The sequence below is a fragment of the Anomalospiza imberbis genome, chromosome Z (assembly GCF_031753505.1).
Source record: "Anomalospiza imberbis isolate Cuckoo-Finch-1a 21T00152 chromosome Z, ASM3175350v1, whole genome shotgun sequence".
Lineage (NCBI taxonomy): Eukaryota > Metazoa > Chordata > Aves > Passeriformes > Viduidae > Anomalospiza > Anomalospiza imberbis.
Genome location: NC_089721.1, coordinates 53716138 through 53732732, shown reverse-complemented (window position 1 = coordinate 53732732; position 16595 = coordinate 53716138). Strand labels below are relative to the sequence as shown.

The 16595-nt window shown below is 45.0% G+C and overlaps 1 protein-coding gene across 1 annotated transcript in view; it reads left to right on the top strand.

Annotated features, from left to right (window-relative positions):
* The first annotated feature begins 11621 nt into the window (after window positions 1–11621).
* Window positions 11622–16595, top strand: part of SNX30 (sorting nexin family member 30) — a 50299-nt gene continuing 45325 nt past the window's right edge. The window contains exon 1 of the mRNA XM_068175894.1: window positions 11622–11939. Within this exon, the coding sequence (XP_068031995.1) occupies window positions 11778–11939 (162 nt within the window). The 5' untranslated portion in view covers window positions 11622–11777. The remainder of the gene's footprint in view (window positions 11940–16595) is intronic.

Genomic DNA, 16595 nt, shown 5'->3' with positions numbered 1-16595 from the left:
CCTCGCTCTTCCCGTGCCCTGCCCGCCCTCTTCCCGCGCCCTGCCCTCGCTCTTCCCGTGCCCTCCCCTCGCTCTTCCCGTGCCCTGCCCGCCCTCTTCCCGCGCCCTGCCCTCGCTCTTCCCGCGCCCTGCCCGCCCTCTTCCCGCGCCCTGCCCTCGCTCTTCCCGCGCCCTGCCCTCGCTCTTCCCGTGCCCTGCCCGCCCTCTTCCCGCGCCCTGCCCTCGCTCTTCCCGCGCCCTGCCCGCCCTCTTCCCGCGCCCTGCCCTCGCTCTTCCCGCGCCCTGCCCGCCCTCTTCCCGTGCCCTGCCCTCGCTCTTCCCGTGCCCTGCCCGCCCTCTTCCCGCGCCCTGCCCTCGCTGCGCCCGCGCCCTCCCCTCTTCCCGCGCCCTGCCTTCGCCCTGCCCGCGCCCTCTTCTCTTCCCTCGCCCTGCCTTCGCCCTGCCCGCGCCCGCAAGGATCGGGGATGTGCGGGTGGGGACGCAAGCGGGCCGCGCGGAGTGTAGCGTTCGGCGGTAAGGCAGTGTTTGCCTGTGTTTGCTCCTGCCGTGGGCATCCGCCCGGGGACGGGAGCTAGCGCCAGGGTTTCACGCTTGGGCCACGCTGTGGGGACTCCAGACATCATCGAGGTTAAATAGTAAAAAAAAAACCCCACAAGTGGGAGGGAAGGGGTCACGGCATCAGGTTGGAAAATACCTCCGAGGTCATGGAGTCCAGCTTATGACCCAGCACCACCCTATCAACCGGACCATGGCAGTGAGTGCCACGTCCAGTCATTGCTTAACCCTTCCAGGGACTCTTGACTCCACCACCTCCCTGGGCTGGGCAGCTCATACCAAAATCTAATCGCTCTTTCAGGGAAGAACCTCCTCTGGCGCAACTTCAGGTTGTGTCCTCTTGTCCTGTTACTTTATTCTTTAAACCGCTGCCATGCAGATTGTGTAGATTGTGTTTGAACACAGCAACGATATTTGGAATTAATTCCAGAGAGGTTTGTTCATAAAACTAGTGCATGATCTGCTTTTGGAATGTCAAGTAACAACGGTATAGATGAGGGTATCTGATTAAGTCATCCAGTCTGACCTGGGGAATAAACCTTAGTCTTAAAGCAGCAATCTGAGACTTTTTATACCTTTGTGGTTAAAATACTTATTTGAATAAAACCGGACTGAGTAGCAGCTGTAGCTTTGATTGTACATAAATCAATTATTAAGGGCTGCTATAAATAAATAATTTAAAGACTACATACAGGTGGGGCCAACTCTGACCTCTCTGTAGCCAAAAATCAGTCCCATTGTCTACTTCAGTTTTATATGCAAGGGTTTTTAAAGCACTAAACAATTTTCATTAAATAAAGGCCCTTTTTTTTTTCTTTAACTGAAGTAAGGATAAGAACAGGAAATTAGTTACTTTTTTATTACGTAGTTCAAGATGTCTATGTAGACATGCTTTTACTGCAGGATATTAAATTTTTTAATATTAAGGTTTTGATGGTGTATGTAACAGGCACTTCTGAGCAAATAAGCCTTACAGCAAGGGTGACATTGGATCTGGTAGTCAAATCTGCATGCTGCAGGGTATTTGATTTCATCTGCTTTCTCTTTCATCAAATGCTTGAAGTCCATAACCTCCTCACTCTTCGGGCCTAAAGTGGAAAAAGAGCTTATTAAAAATTGTTGATTTAGTTACAATGGAATTACTTTTATTGCTAAGAACACACATAGGGTGCATACGGTGCTAAATGTCACACTAATTCATTAGCTTGGACAACCACATATATACAGAAATATTGAAGGCAATTAACAATTTCTAAAGATCTGCTGCAGCCAGCTTTATTAGTTCATGAAGAAATAAATTACATTTTTGAGAGTGCAGAGAATTCATAAAAATCTTGTCAGTATCAATTGTAATGGAATAATTTGTCTTAAAATGGTGTGCCTTAGTATTATACATATGTATTCTATGAGATAGGCAATAATCTGCTAACCAAGTATGCTGTCCTTCCATTTATACTTTTCAAATACTCACACAGTGTTTGACATTTGTAAAACTGAACAAATTTGTGTCTGGAAACTTGTCACGTCCAGATGTAGAATTTGGTTACCTTGATTGTTTGCCTGGTAAAAGCAGTGTGTGAATGTGTGTTTGTGTAGGGGTGTGTGTGTGCCTATACCCAAACCAGCAGACAGTCTCAGGGAGTTTTCTATTTGCTTTAAAGCCCTGTTGATTAAAACTGTGGGAAGCAAACATTGCTGCCATTCCCACATACTTGTATTTTTGTCAACTGTTCTCTTTGCATGAACAGCTGACTGAGTACCTGCCCTCCTCATTCTGTTTTGGTATTGTTTTTTGTTTTGTTTCATTTTGTTATTTCTCATTCTGCCTTTAGAAATATCATATGTGCTTTTTTTTTTTCCTTTTAATTATCCCTTGGATGATTTGCAGACTGTTTTATCTAGACACCTCTCTTGCAGTCGTTAACTGCTGAGGAGCAGGGTGAGTGAAGAGCAGCACAGCATCCAAACTAATAATCCTACCTGGTGCAATTCTCTGTGATGTCATTCTAGGACTGAGGATGTAAGTGATTCTGAAAAGATGCAATTTAAGGCAGATAGGCCTACCTGCTGTGCTCCTCTCTACACAGCTAACCCTGGTAAGAAGAATTAATTAGTGGACAGTGGTCCTTGTTTGGGGATCAAGAAAGGAAGATAGAGAAGAAAGAAGCAACAGGCCAAGGAGGAAGAGTCATCAGCAAGGAAACTCAGGTGAAGAAAAGCTGGGACTCCTTAATTCTACATTTCTGTACAAGTGTGATGAATGTTGATCATAGCAGTAACTTCGAGCATCTCTACAAAAACATGATCGTGCCTCAAGTCAAATGATCCCTTGGCTTTGGAAGGAGTTTCACATCCATATATTATCAATTAATTTGTCCTTGGGTTGTAGAAACAGGAGGAAATGTAACCCTTTAAAGGAATGGTGTCTCATCTCCGATGTGTCAGAATACTTTTGCCTGAAACTCCTCCTTTTTGTTCAGCATAAGCAAATAAAAAAATAAAATAAAGCATTTATAGCATGTCTTTTGGAAACCCATTACAAAATCTTCACTTTAAAAGGAGGCCGTTCTTGAACACTGCCTCACAAATCTTGCTATGCTCTTCCTTCAGGCAATAAAATGCTGTTTTTCAGGCTGGCTGTTTTCATCATCTTGGAGTAGAGGAAGCTGTGTATCCCATTATATAAACAAAAGCTGTGATAAATTGAATATAGTTCTGAATGAATATAAACTGCAACACGGAAATGTGGTGGGACGACTCACATAGCTAAAGTGCTGCACTGAATGGCTACAGGCTCTTCAGAAGAGACAGGAAGGGGAGAAGAAGTGGAGGGGTGGCCCTTTATATTAGGGAGGCTTTTGATGCTATGGGTATTGAAACTAATGATGATGAAGTTGAATGCCTATGGGTAAGAATTAGGGGGAAGGCCAGCAAGGCTGATATCCTACTGGGTGTCTGTTACCGTCCACCCAACCAGGAAGAAGAGGTGGACAACTTATTCTGTAAGCAGCTGGAGAATGTTTCAGGATCACTTGTTCTTGTAGGTGACTTCAACCTGCCAGACATCTGCTGGAAACTTAATACAGCAGAATAGAGACAGTCCAGGAAGTTCTTAGAGTGTGTGGAGGACAACATTTTGTCACAGCTGGTGGGTGAGCCCACCAGGGAAGGGACTCTGTTGGACCTGTTCATTTGCAAATAGGGGTGGGCTGGTGCAAGATGTGGTGGTTGGAGGCCACTTGAGTCAGAGTGATCATGAAATTATAGAGTTCTTGATACTTGGTGAAATCAGGAGGAACATCAATAAAACTTTTACATTAGACTTTGGGAGGGCAGACTTTGGCCTATACAGGAGACTTACTCTGAGAGTTCCTTGGGAAGCAGCCCTTAAAACAAGGGAGTCTAGGAAAGGTGGGCGTCCTTTAAAACAGAGATCTGGAGGACACAGTAATAGGCTGTCCCTGTGTGACGTAAGATGAGTCTGCGAGGCAAGCATCCAGCCTGGATGGGCAATAAGGTTTTGAAGTAACTTTGGAATAAAAAGAGGGTGTATCATCTTTGGAAGGAGGGTCAGGTTTCTCAGGAGGTATTCAAGGGGGTTTCTAGGGCATATAGGAAAAAAATTAGAGAGGCCAAAGCTCAGTTTTCACTAAATTTGGCAACTTTTCTAAAGGATAATAAAAAATGTTTTTACAAATATATTAATGGCAAAAGGAAGGGTAAGACCAACCTTTGTTTTCTACTGGATGTGGGGGGGAACTTAGCAACTGCAGATGAGAAGGCGGAAGTGCTTAATGCCTTCTTTGCCTCAGTCTTTAGTGGGAAGACGGCTTCCCCTCAGGACAACTGTCCTCCTGGACTGGTAGATGGTGTCAGGGAGAGGAATGATCCCCCTATTTTCCAGGAGGAGGCAGTCAGAGAACTGCTGAGCCACTGGATGCTCATAAATCTATGGGCCCAGATGGGATCCATCCCAGGGTGATGAGGGAGCTGGCAGATGAGCTTGTGAAGCCACTCCCCATCATTTACCAACAGTCCTGGCTCAGTGGTGAGGTTCCAGATGACTGGAAGCTGGCCAGTACGACCCCCATTCACAAAAAGGGTGGGAAGAAGGATTCTGGTAACTGTAGGCCAGTTAGCCTGACCTCAGTACCCAGTCAGGTTATGGAGCAGTTTATATTGAGTGTCATCGTGCAGCCCTTACAGTGTGGCCAGGGTATCAGACCCAGCCAACTTGGGTTTAGGAGGGGGAGGTCATGTCTGACCAACCTGATCTCCTTTTGTGACCAGGTGACCCGCCTGATCGATGCAGGAAGGGCTGTGGGTGTTGTCTGTTTGGACTTCAGCAAGGCCTTTGACTCTGTCTCCCACAGCACACTCCTGGAAAAGCTGGCAGCCAGGCTTGGACAGGAGCACTTTTTGCTGGGTTAGGAACTGGCTGGATGGCCGGGCCCAGAGAGTGGTGATGAATGGTGCTGCACCCAGCTGTGGCTGCTCACCAGTGCTGCATCCAGCTGTGGCTGCTCACCAGTGCTGCATCCAGCTGTGGCTGCTCACCAGTGGTGTCCCTCAGGGGTCTGTGCTGGGGCCAGTTCTGTTCAATATTTTTATTGATGACATGGATGAGGGAATTGAGTCTTTCATTAGTAAATTTGCAGATGACACTAAACTGGGATCGTGTGTCGAACTGTTGGAAGGTTGGAGGGCTCTGCAGAGAGACCTGGAAGGGTTGGATGGATGAGCAGAGTCCAGTAAGATGGTGTTTAATAAATCCAAGTGCCAAGTCCTGCATTTTGGCCACAATAACCCCCTGCAGTGCTACAGGCTGGGGACGGTGTGGCTGGACAGTGCCCAGGCAGAAAGGGACCTGGGGGTAGTGGCTGACAGCCAGCTGAACATGAGCCAGCAGTGTGCCCAGGTGGCCAAGAAGGCCAACGGCATCCTGGCCAGTATCAGGAATAGTGTGACATCCTGGCCTGTATCAGGAATAGCAGGAGCAGGGAGGTCATCCTTCTCCTGTACTTGGCACTGGTGAGGCTGCACCTTGAGTGCTGTGTCTGGTTCTGGCTCCTCAGTTTGGGAAGGATGTTGAGAAGCTGGAGCACATCCAGAGGAGGGCAACAAATTTGGTGAGAGGCTTGGAACACAAGCCCTGTGAGGAAAACTGAGGTAGTTAGCTGGGGTTGTAAGCAACCTGGAGAAAAGGAGATTCAGGTGATCTTATCACTCTCTACAACTTCTGAAAGGTGGTTGTAGTCAGGTGGTGCCTTTCTCCAGGCAGCAACTGACAGAATGAGAGGACAGAATCTTAAGCTGTGCCATAGGAAATACAGGTTGGATATTAGGAAAAAGTTCTTTACGGAAATAATTAAGTACTGGAATGGCCTGCCTGGGGAGGTGGTGGAGTCACCATCCCTGGGTGTGTTTTAAAAAAGACTGGATGTGGCACTCCGTGCCATGGTTTAGTTGAGATGTTAGGGCATGGGTTGGACTCAGTGATCTTGAAGGTCTCTTCCAACCTAGTCATTCTGTGATTTCAGAATAACCATGAGCAGTTCTAAACACTATAGGCTGAGGTAGAATAGTGATTTACATGTTGGGTTCTTTTCCCCCTACATGAAAATAGTATGTGCATGATGTCTCCTTGGGTTGAACCAAGATCTTCCAGAATGCTGTTCTTATTTCCATATGGCAGTGCTACTCACACATACCATCCTAAACATTGCCTTTCTCTATTTATTGTGTGTGTCACAAAAAAACCCTTCAAACAATTAAAATGCCTCTTGAAAAGTCTTTAAACATTTTAGATTGATTGGGATTTCCATATCAAATTGTGTAAAGATACTGTATCAATAGTTACAGTCTTTCTCCCTGACTGGATTTTTGATTTTTCATTTTATAGCCATTTAGCACAGACTTCCGCTTTCTATCACAAGTGTCCTTTGCTCCCACAGTCCTGTTTATGGCACCCCCATAAAACTCAACAGCTTTGAAGGCTTTTGATACAGCAAAAGCTTATGCATTATCTTACACATGTGCATGAATGCATACATGTTGTGTGCTCATGACTTGAAACTGATCCTATCTCTAGAGAGTCACTGAGCGCGTGCATAAGATTTAACATTATGGAGTCAAAAGCTTGCCCTCTCCAATTTCTGCAGTACAAGACATGAAGGTCTAGTAGCATGTGCAAGGAAGGACCCTTTTTGAAAAGATAGCTGGATTTTTTTGGTTTTTTATATCTTCTGGAATGGTTTTGTTCTATAGTAGTTTCCTGTGTGCCTATGTGCAGGCAGACACAAACGTTATCCTTGCCAGAGTAGTCCACAGTGGGGAAAAGACAAAACAGTTGAGGAGAAGCTGTGGACAGCAGGGGGAAAAGAATTTACTGCCCTTGACCTGTCAAACCAGCCAAGCCTGCCAGTATCTCTGTGGCCTCAAACCTACCTTGTTGTTTGTACTGTCTGGAGTATGCTATTAAGAATCCTAGAATTTCATCTTTAAATAGAATACTTGATGAAAAGCAGGTGGGCTTTACATGTCTGGTCTAGTAAATAAATACAACGTGAACTTAGCCTCCTGATAATCATTGTAAACCTTGTTGCCATTTTATGTCTCATCTAGACAAAAAGATAAAGATGTATTACAAAAAGAATGTTAAGAGACAACTGAGAGTCATTCTCAGGCTCACACTGAGTACTGAAAAGCCATCTGCCATTGTAAAAACATCCTGGGTGGTATTACTGGCCTAACTGGCACTCTAGAACAGCAGTGCAAGATAGGTGCTATCCTTAAATTTGTAAATAGGTTTTCCTGCACATCATCTGTGGATTCTTCCTCTCCCTGTTTATCCTAGTAAACAATCCTAAGAGGTAGCCTGCAGGACTTTTATTTCAGTGATACAGAAACAGAACTATTTTTTCAGGAAAAAACATGTGAAACTGGTGACATTTTTCTTGAATTAGTGAGATTCTTCGTCCCCAAACTGACCATTTGTCTTCTTGCCCAGTTAATATTACACTTGTTTCATCCTGCTTCTAGCTGAACTAATATAAACATAGTGAATAGTTATGATTTTGCTAGGAGAGCATGCCAGTTTTTTCAAGTTAACTTGGATTAAGATGTGGGCATTGAATAGTAGTCTCTTCTCAGCCTGACACTGATTTTGGTTTTCACTGTGTATTTTATTACAGTTGCATGTTTCATGTGCTGAATGGTTTTAGCTTGGTTGATGTTTAACAAAAAAAAATTTTCAATATAAACATAAAGGAAAATATTATGATTGTAAAATTAAACCACCACAGTGGAGAAGGATACCTAACCAGGTTTTTAATCACTCATAATTTCCTAGCAGAATTAAGACATTTGTTTATTTCACTGCTGGTATTAGAAAAATAGACACTTTCCTTCCTCAGTTTTTGGTAGTACCTCTTGTGCCTGCTGTTGGAGCCAGATGACCACATGCTGACACATTTAGAGGCTCCTATTTGTGTGTAGAAAACAATTCATACAAGAAGTCAGCTACATAGCATATCTATTTTTTTCTGTTACATTTCATGCACAATAGATTTGGAGTTATGACTCCTTTTCCTATTGTGTGACTACTTCTAATCAAGGTGCTTCTAATTTAACATTCAATGTTCTATCTTCTTTTTGAAGTTCCAGTTCTTGAAATCAACTACATAATATGCTCATCTTCCATGTTAAAAAAAATAGAAATGTGTTTCCTCTTATTGCTGAAGAACAAGATAAAAACCCACCCTAGTTTGTGATGTGAACTTGCAGAGAATACAGCAAAGGCCAGACGGTGTATTTTAAGGTATGATTTATGATTTTTGAACTCTTCTAATAGAACATAGAATGGTTTGGATTGGAAGGGACCTAAAAATCATCCAGTTCCATGCCCTTTGTCATAGGCAGGGAACCTTCCACTAGACCAGGTCATTCAGAGCTCCATCCAACTTGGTCTTCTTCTTGTTTCTCAGTATCATAGTTTGCATTTGATACCTAAGATATGTATCGCTGTTAAACCTAGACTGTTGTCTGTACAAATCTTTGCAGATTTGGTACTTACCAAAATCAGAGGACGAGAGACATCAGTCATTAGTCATTAAGACAGGTCTAGATTGCTTACCCTGTCTAGTTTTTGGGTTTTTTTAAGCATGTTATTATCATAAATTACATTTAAGTGTTGACTTAGTGTCTACAGTTAGCCAGCTTGACTTTATAGTGTGCTATGGTGTTGGAATTCTGAAATTTAACATAACTTTCATAGCCAGAATTTAGGAAAATCACCATGATAATCAGCAAGTCTGTCATTTTCTTGTGTAACAGCTCTTCCACTGTCTTCTGAACTTTTTCTAACCAGATTTCAGCTTACTTGTACTCACAGGTGCACAAATATTCCTGCATTTTGCATATATGATCCACTTAGTTATTTGAAAATGTTTCTAAGTATTCTATGTCAGATGAAATGAGTAAGGATGACATAGCAGAAACAGGTACCACAGATAATTGTAATTAATAAAAAAAAATGCATATATTGCCCTATCACAGGAAACTACACCAGTAAGTGAATCTCTGGAGCTTGGAACTTCATCCCTGTATACAGGCTAATTGCGAGGTCACCTTACAAACCTCAGAAACTGGACATAATGACTTCTGTAGCAGCACTGAGTCATTCAGGCTGGAAGGGATGTAGGGAGGTGTCTGGTCCAATCTCTTGCTTGAAGGAGGGTCAGATGTGAGATAGCACCAGATTGTCTTGAGGATCTCCAAGGGTGGACTGCACAACCTCTCTCTGCAACCTGCTCTGACTCTTGACTTATCTTCAGGGGAAAAAAGTTGTTCCTAATATCCATTGAGAATTTTCTATTTCGGTTTATGTCTTTTGTCTCTTGCCCTCCTGTTATGGTCTGCTGTGGTAAGCCCACTTCCATCTTTTCCACCCCTTCCCTATGGGATACTGTGGATGCAATTAAGTGCCCTTGAAGCTATCTGCTCCAGGCTCAAAAAGCACCAGCCCTGCAGCTGCTGCTTGCAGATTGTGACCAACCATCTTATTGGCCTCCTATGAACTTTGTCCGGTTAGTCAGCATCTTGTATAAAGGTCTCACAATTGAACACAAGATTTCTGATATGGTCTAGTGAGTGCCAAGCAGAGTCTGATAAATCCTGCCCTCAGTCTGCTGCTTGTGCTGCCTGCTCTTTAGGCAGCCTGGATAGCACCAGTCTTCCTTGCTGCAAGAATGCAGCCACCTTATGCTCAGCTCACTGTCCACTAAGCCAAGGTGTAATGAGTAGAAGGTCATTTGTACTTGCACAGAGCTAGGATGGCCTTGGGTTTCCAAGTATTAGAAGGTGTTGGTGTCCCTGACCAGACTTCCTTTGGAAAATGATTGAGTTGGAAACACAGCTGGGTAAGAATGCTTAAGGGAAAAGAGAGAAAGAGCTCTCAGTAAGTCACAAGCCTTTGAGATACAGACTGTCACAAAACTGAAGGGAACCAATTAATGAGCAGTGTGGCAGATACACGAACCTGCCTGCAGCTTTATGACAGTAGCTTCCACTTAAGAAGAGTTGGGATGCATGTATCTAAGCTGACTAATATGTATTGCTTCCTTTTTCTGATAGATAAATAGGTTGTTTTTTCTGAAGTGTAATGAACAAGGGATATTTCACAGCTGCTTTCGCACTGGGGACCAGCACTTGGCTTGAACTTTAGATCTCTGCTGGAGTGCAAACATTATTTTAATATTTGATATTAAGTAGTTATTTATAGTAAGGATTTATTTTTTCCCCATATTTTATCCCTGTGATACACAGCATTTCTTTTTGTAATAACAGTCCACAGTGTTGTGCTCTCATGCTTGTCCTGCTGTGTGGCACCTCACAGTGACACCTGTAAAACTTGGTAGCTTAGCTTCAGGTACTAGTGCTGTCCTTTTGATTTCAATGGTCTGTACTCCCCAGGAAAAGTTAAACACAAGTGAAATGTTTACTGCATCCAAGTCTTACCTGGTCACATACCTGTACGTTTATCTTCATGTATCTATCTGTAGCTAGATATCACTGTAACTATTGTGATACAGTGCACAAACCAGTGATACATCACTTTCCCCAGGAGCATGTTACTCTGATATCTAATTAGTGCTGAGCAACTTATTTGGGAAAAAGTAATTTATCCACCAGATTTAGCTTATTTACCTGCTCAGGAAACATCTTAGGCCAGACTATGGTTTTTCCCCTATTTATTGATTATTCTACTGACATGAACATTTTTTCCACACTGTTAAATGTGGATAGATCACTGAATTCTTATAATGCTGTTAGGTGGATTTGCATGGATTGCTTCTAGAGGTCTTGATATATCTTTCAGCTCGTTTCTACAACAATGTGAGATCTCTCAACGTGAGATCTCTGCGGCAAAAGTAGACGTATGAGGCGTCAGTGAAAGGATGTTTCCATGTAAGCCTTGAGTGCAAGACATCTCTCAGTGTATCTTGTGCACTCCCACCGTGAGGGAATCTCGGAGGCCGGGCCTTGTCCCTCCAGAGCCCGGCTGGGGTCGGTCCTGGACCGCAACCCGCCCATTTACAAATTTCCCTTCCAACGTGAGCGCAGTTTGAGGTCGGCGAGCCTGGAAAAGTCGAGGAGCAGGATTGCTTTTCTGGCACTTAACCCGCCGTTCGACAGCGTGCGGCGACACCGCCGCAGTGCGGGCTCACCGTCGGGGCTGCTCGTGGCGCGGTGCTTCCCTCGGCTCGGCTCGGCTCGGCTCGGCTCGGCTCGGCTCGGCTCGGCTCGGCCCGGCCCGGCCCGGCCCGGCCCGGCCCACCTGGGGCTCCGCCAGATCTGCTGCCTCCCCCGGCCCGCCCGGGGCTCCGCGAGTCCTAATGCCTCCCCTGGCCGCCTCTCGGCCTCGGCCCGCCCCGCAGCGCCGGGGGGCCGCCGGGGCCGGTGCCTGTGTCCCCGCCGCCGGGCCGGGCGGGACGAGGCGGCAGGTGGCGCGGATGTCGCTTTGGAAAGGGGCGGGCGGTGGCGCAGGCGGATGCTGCGCTCGCCCCTCCTCCTCCGTCGTCGCCGCAGCCGCCGCCTCCTGCGCCTCCTCGTATCGCGGCGGTGGCGGGCAGGCTCCGGCCGCGGCCCCGCAGCTTCTCGCCGAGGCTGCGCGGCCTCCGCTCCCTCCTTCCTTGCCTCGGTCGCTGCCCGGCCCCGGCGCGATGTCGGGCGGCGCGGCGAGCGCCCCTAAGTCCCTCCCGTCCTCCGGGCCCAAGTCGCTGCAGGAGATGCCGCATCCCCTGGCCACATCCAGCAGCGAGGAGATGGGGCCGGCGCTCACCCCCAGCCCCGACCTGCTTCTGCCCCGCAGCATCGCCGACAAGGTATGGCCCGTGGGAAGGGGTTGCGGCATTGGAGGGGGCCTCTGGTGTTGAAGGAGAGCGGGGAGAAGGACTGTGTGTGTGTTTCCCTGACACATCACTTTTCCCGGCTTCGTCTCGCCGTGGGGAGATAAAGACCTGGGCGCTGCTGACATCCATTGCAAGAGCACAGAGCGGCTCCGGGGGGAGAAGACATCGTGTCCCTTGCTGTGGGAGACCGTCTGGGACACTGGTAGTCGCCCTGTCACAGGAGGGTTGCGAGAGGCAGTATTTTATTTATTATGTCTCCTGTGGGTCATATCGTGTAAAGATAGGTGTAAGTTTTTCAAGCATTGTTGCAGCTCCCTTCCTGTATCTCTCACGGGGAAGGCTTATTTGCTTATTATCAGCTTGTTTGTGATTGTCCTTTCCAGTGAACTCCTGCTCACTTCTTCCCAGCACTGATACAGACACGGTGCTCTGCAGGAGTATCTATGCCTGTTTTCCCTTCCCTAGCTCTGGCATATGTTCACAGGACAGTAATGAACTCTGTGAAGTACCTTCCTCGTGGTAATAATTTGGTAGTGGCAGGAAAGCACTGCCGATATGTTAGCTACACTTGCAAGGACTTGGTATCCTTGTAGACAACTCTTCCTGAATTTTTTAAGGTAGGGTTTCCTGGGAGCAAGAGTTGCAAGGGATGATGTGGGCTTAAAAGCAGTTCTGGCACAGCTGGTTTGTGCATACAACGTGTTACTGAGTTGCTGGCCACAAGAAGTGCTGCTTCTGTGGCTGTTGTGCTGGGGAATATGGAGCTACATCTGGGTAGGATGGATCCCTTAGGCTCCAAAAGCCTTGAGGCTGTCAGCAGTATGTGGCCCAAAAGACTCCAATGCTACAGGAGAGTGAGTCAGGGTAGCCTGGCCTCTTCCATATTTCACCATCTGCTGTGTGCAGCTGTGATGTAGGGATTCAGCACTTCTTCCTGCCCATGTAAGGAGTCCTCTTCTTGAACATTTGCCCACTGTTACTCTAGTGAGAAGCAAAGCTTACCTTCTCTCCAAGAGTTTAGGCCTTCATCTAACAAATAGGTCAGCTGATGACCTGTGGAGAAAAGGGTATGTGAGTAAGGCAGGGGTAGAAGTTGTGGAGATTTTTGTCTGCGATAGATGGTTTAATCATCTAAGTAAGTTGTTGTCTGGCAAACCTGTAGCAATAGAAATTGGCAGCTGCCTTCACAAATCTTGCAGCTGAGGAGCTGCAGCTGTTGGCAGGGTCCATCCATGCTGCTCTATGGCTGGTGAGAAGCAGTGTTCTGAGGAGCATCTTACACCCTGTAACGTCTTTCCTCAATTGTATTAAAGAACTTACTTTTGGAGTGCAAGCAAGCTTCTCTCTGCCTTACTGCTTTGAGGTTTTGAGAAGTGTATCAGTATTCCTGATATCCTTGGAGCAGAAATAACTCTAGCTTTAGGCTGTGGTCAGCTAACTTCTCATAAGAGGGAAAGTTCTTGCCCAGTTTTTCCATCAGCAATAGAAATGAAATCCTCCTTCCTGTACCCTGTATATGGTACCATTCTGTTCTAGGCACTTGGCAGCATAGAAATACTCTAAAAGGCAGAGCAAAAGTGGCTGTGGTAAGTGATGTTTAGACTGGAGTGCAGTTCTGTGCTTGACCTGGAAATAGCACTAGGCTATGATCCTTGCAGAATAAAAGCACATCCAGTAGGAAGAGAATATAATTTTTTTCCTTCTGGCTGAATTATATAAAAAGCCATATATCTTATCCTTTTGATGGAAGGAGATCAACAGCTTTGCTGTGTATGGAATGTCCCTTTTTCACCTTAATATTTCACACACTGGCAAGAAAAAAAATGTAGTAACTCTTCTCCCACCTCAGGAAAAAAATTCAATAAACTAGCTAGGTATTCCTGGCTTTAAGGCAATGCCTGCACTGTGTTTTAAGTAGTCTACAGAGGGAGTAGGGTAAGTGGAGGTAAACAGGTAAAACCACTTTTTGGGTGGTTTGTATGTCTCAGTCTCAGAATCTTGGAATGGTTTGGGTTGGAAGGGAGCTCAAAGATGATCTAGTCCAACCTCTGTGCTGTGGACAGGGACACTTCTCACTACACCAGATTGCTCAGAGCTCCATCCAGCCTGGCCTTGAACACTTCCAGGGTTAATCTTTAAAATCTTAATCTCTGATGATGGATTGTTGATCTTTGGAGAGAGTGGCTCATTAATCAACTAATAGTACTGCAATAGCTGAGTAACAAAGGTAGGTCAGCATTCAAGTCTGACTTAGGCTTAAAGCTCTGATTAGTTTTTTTATTGATTCTTGAGTAGGAGCTGTTGTAATCTTCTGTCTGGTCTTTTGGGAGAATCTGGTGGACAGTGGGACTGCAGAAATTTTCGTCCAAGTCTCCTGCTTCAAAGTGTCTGTGAGTCAGATTCTTTAAGGAGAACTGTCCATATCCAGACATGTACTAGGATATCACTTTGGGAAGGGGGCTAGTGAAAATAGCTGGCCTATCACCATGAAGTCGAGAAAACTTGCTTTTCTGGGGTCCTCATGTTTTCTTTGAGCAAATACTTCCTAAAATCTGCTGCAAGCTACAAGTACCTAAGACCGAAATGCTCTAAGTGGAAAAAGCTCAGAAGTAAAGGGAGGTTTTTTACCCATAAAGTGCTTCAATTTTTATTGCCAATGATCTATAGCATAGAAGTGGCTAAACCTCTGCCATCACTGCTTTGTATTCTTTAAAGCATCCTTTTCTAACTTTGTTTTTTTTTTTTTGATCCATTGAGAAAGAAGACCACTTTATCCAGAGTCAGAGAAACCTAGGGGACAGGAACACCTGCCTTCATGTCTCCTTTTAGATTTAGATTCAAATATGGGAATAATGTAGTATTTCAGATCCTGTGTAACTTTAATGTCTCATAAACCTTAGGCTGCTGTTCAAGAACAGTGGCTAATGCTACTAGAGCAGTAGGTCATTGGAAAGGGAAGGAAAATCTTTTGTGCTGTTTACCAAGGCCATCTAAGTAGACTAGTCTCAAGTTTTCTGAATCTTAGGAAGTGGGCTGCAGAACTTTTCTTACGTGAAGTCTTTATCCTGATTTGTAGTGGACAATAGCTTTAGGAACCAGGACACCTTGACTTTTCACAGCATCTTATCTCTTAAACGAAAAAAACATTTTAGCTAAGTACTTGACTTCTACAGTCATGCTTCAGGAGGCATGAAACACTTGAGTTGTAGATTCTTGTTTCTAAAGCATTTATATATCGACTGTGTATTTCTGTAAGGATCCTTCTGTTCCCCTGAAGTCTAATTGCTTAAAATACTGCACTGATGCCTGAGCACCATGTGTGTCTTTGAGTTTATTCTTCCTTCACCCTTGCTAGCTTTCAGATGAGGAGACAGTGAAAGCTGAAGCTGGGTGCTACCATGTTTCTTGTGTTTTTTTCCCTTTTATTTGGTTGGAGTTTTTTTAACATCAGGTTAGGGAAGAAACATGCAGAAGAAAACAATTCCTCAAGTTGCATGGCAGGGTTAGTTGTAGAATTAGCTGTAAAACTGAGGCCTTGCTGGTTTAGCTTTTGGGACATGTACAAGCTAATTGAGATCTCGTTTTTAGAGCAGATCCACTGATGAGGAGGGCAAGATGTGGAGCAATGTCTGTATTTCTCTCTGCCTTTTTTAAAAAAGAAGGAAGTTGTTCTTGCACGTGACTACTTGACTCCAGTGCTCAAGTTTGTCACCTTCGATAGCAAATCTGCTCTGTGCACCAGGACAAATGCTTTGGCAATGAGGAGAAAAGGTAGTATTAATAGGTTACTGAGTTTAGAGCATAGGTGAGAAATAGACGATACTTTGCTGCATGAAAACTTGGATTCAGCCCCTCTGAGGCTGTGCAGATTTAGTAGGCTGCTGCTAAGATTTGGAAATGCCAGGCTCTGCAGAGTTAGAAAGGAAGTGTTCTGTATGGCTTAGTTCCGCTGTTGTCTAGCTGTGGTCCCTCTAGACTTGTATAATCTAAGAGTATCTTCCTAACATGGTGGTGTTGGCTATTCTTGCTATGGAAAAAGGCACAAAGGATTTCAGCAAGCTTCCTTTACCTGGAATTTCTTCAGAAGCAGCATTGAGACAAATAGATAGGCTTGGATGTTGGCTGAGCAAGCAAACTAATGTCACTCCGTGACATGCTGACTAATGTCAGCAGTGTCCAACAGGCCATGCTCCAAAATCGGGCAGCAGTTGATTTTCTTTTACTGGCCCGCGGACATGGTTGTGAGGAATTCGAGGGAATGTGTTGCATGAATTTGTCTGATCATTCTGAATCCATTCACAAAAGTATACAAAAGCTTAAAGACTTGACATATGAGATTAAAAACAAGGAAATCTGTTTAGACAATTTGTTCTATGGGTGGGACTTGGCTCCTTGGTTGAGGCAACTTTGCAAGTTAGGTGGAATCTTGTTGATAGCTGTGGTATTGATACTGATGATAATACCTTGTGCACTTCATTGTTCACGACAAATTACGGACAGACTCATCAAAGAAGTTTTTGTTGTTCAAGAGAATAATGCAGAAAGGAGAACTGCAGGAAGTTCACAAAACCTCACAGATGCAATTGACTTAGAGTCACTCACAAATTTAGCCTTTTAATTAAGACCTTG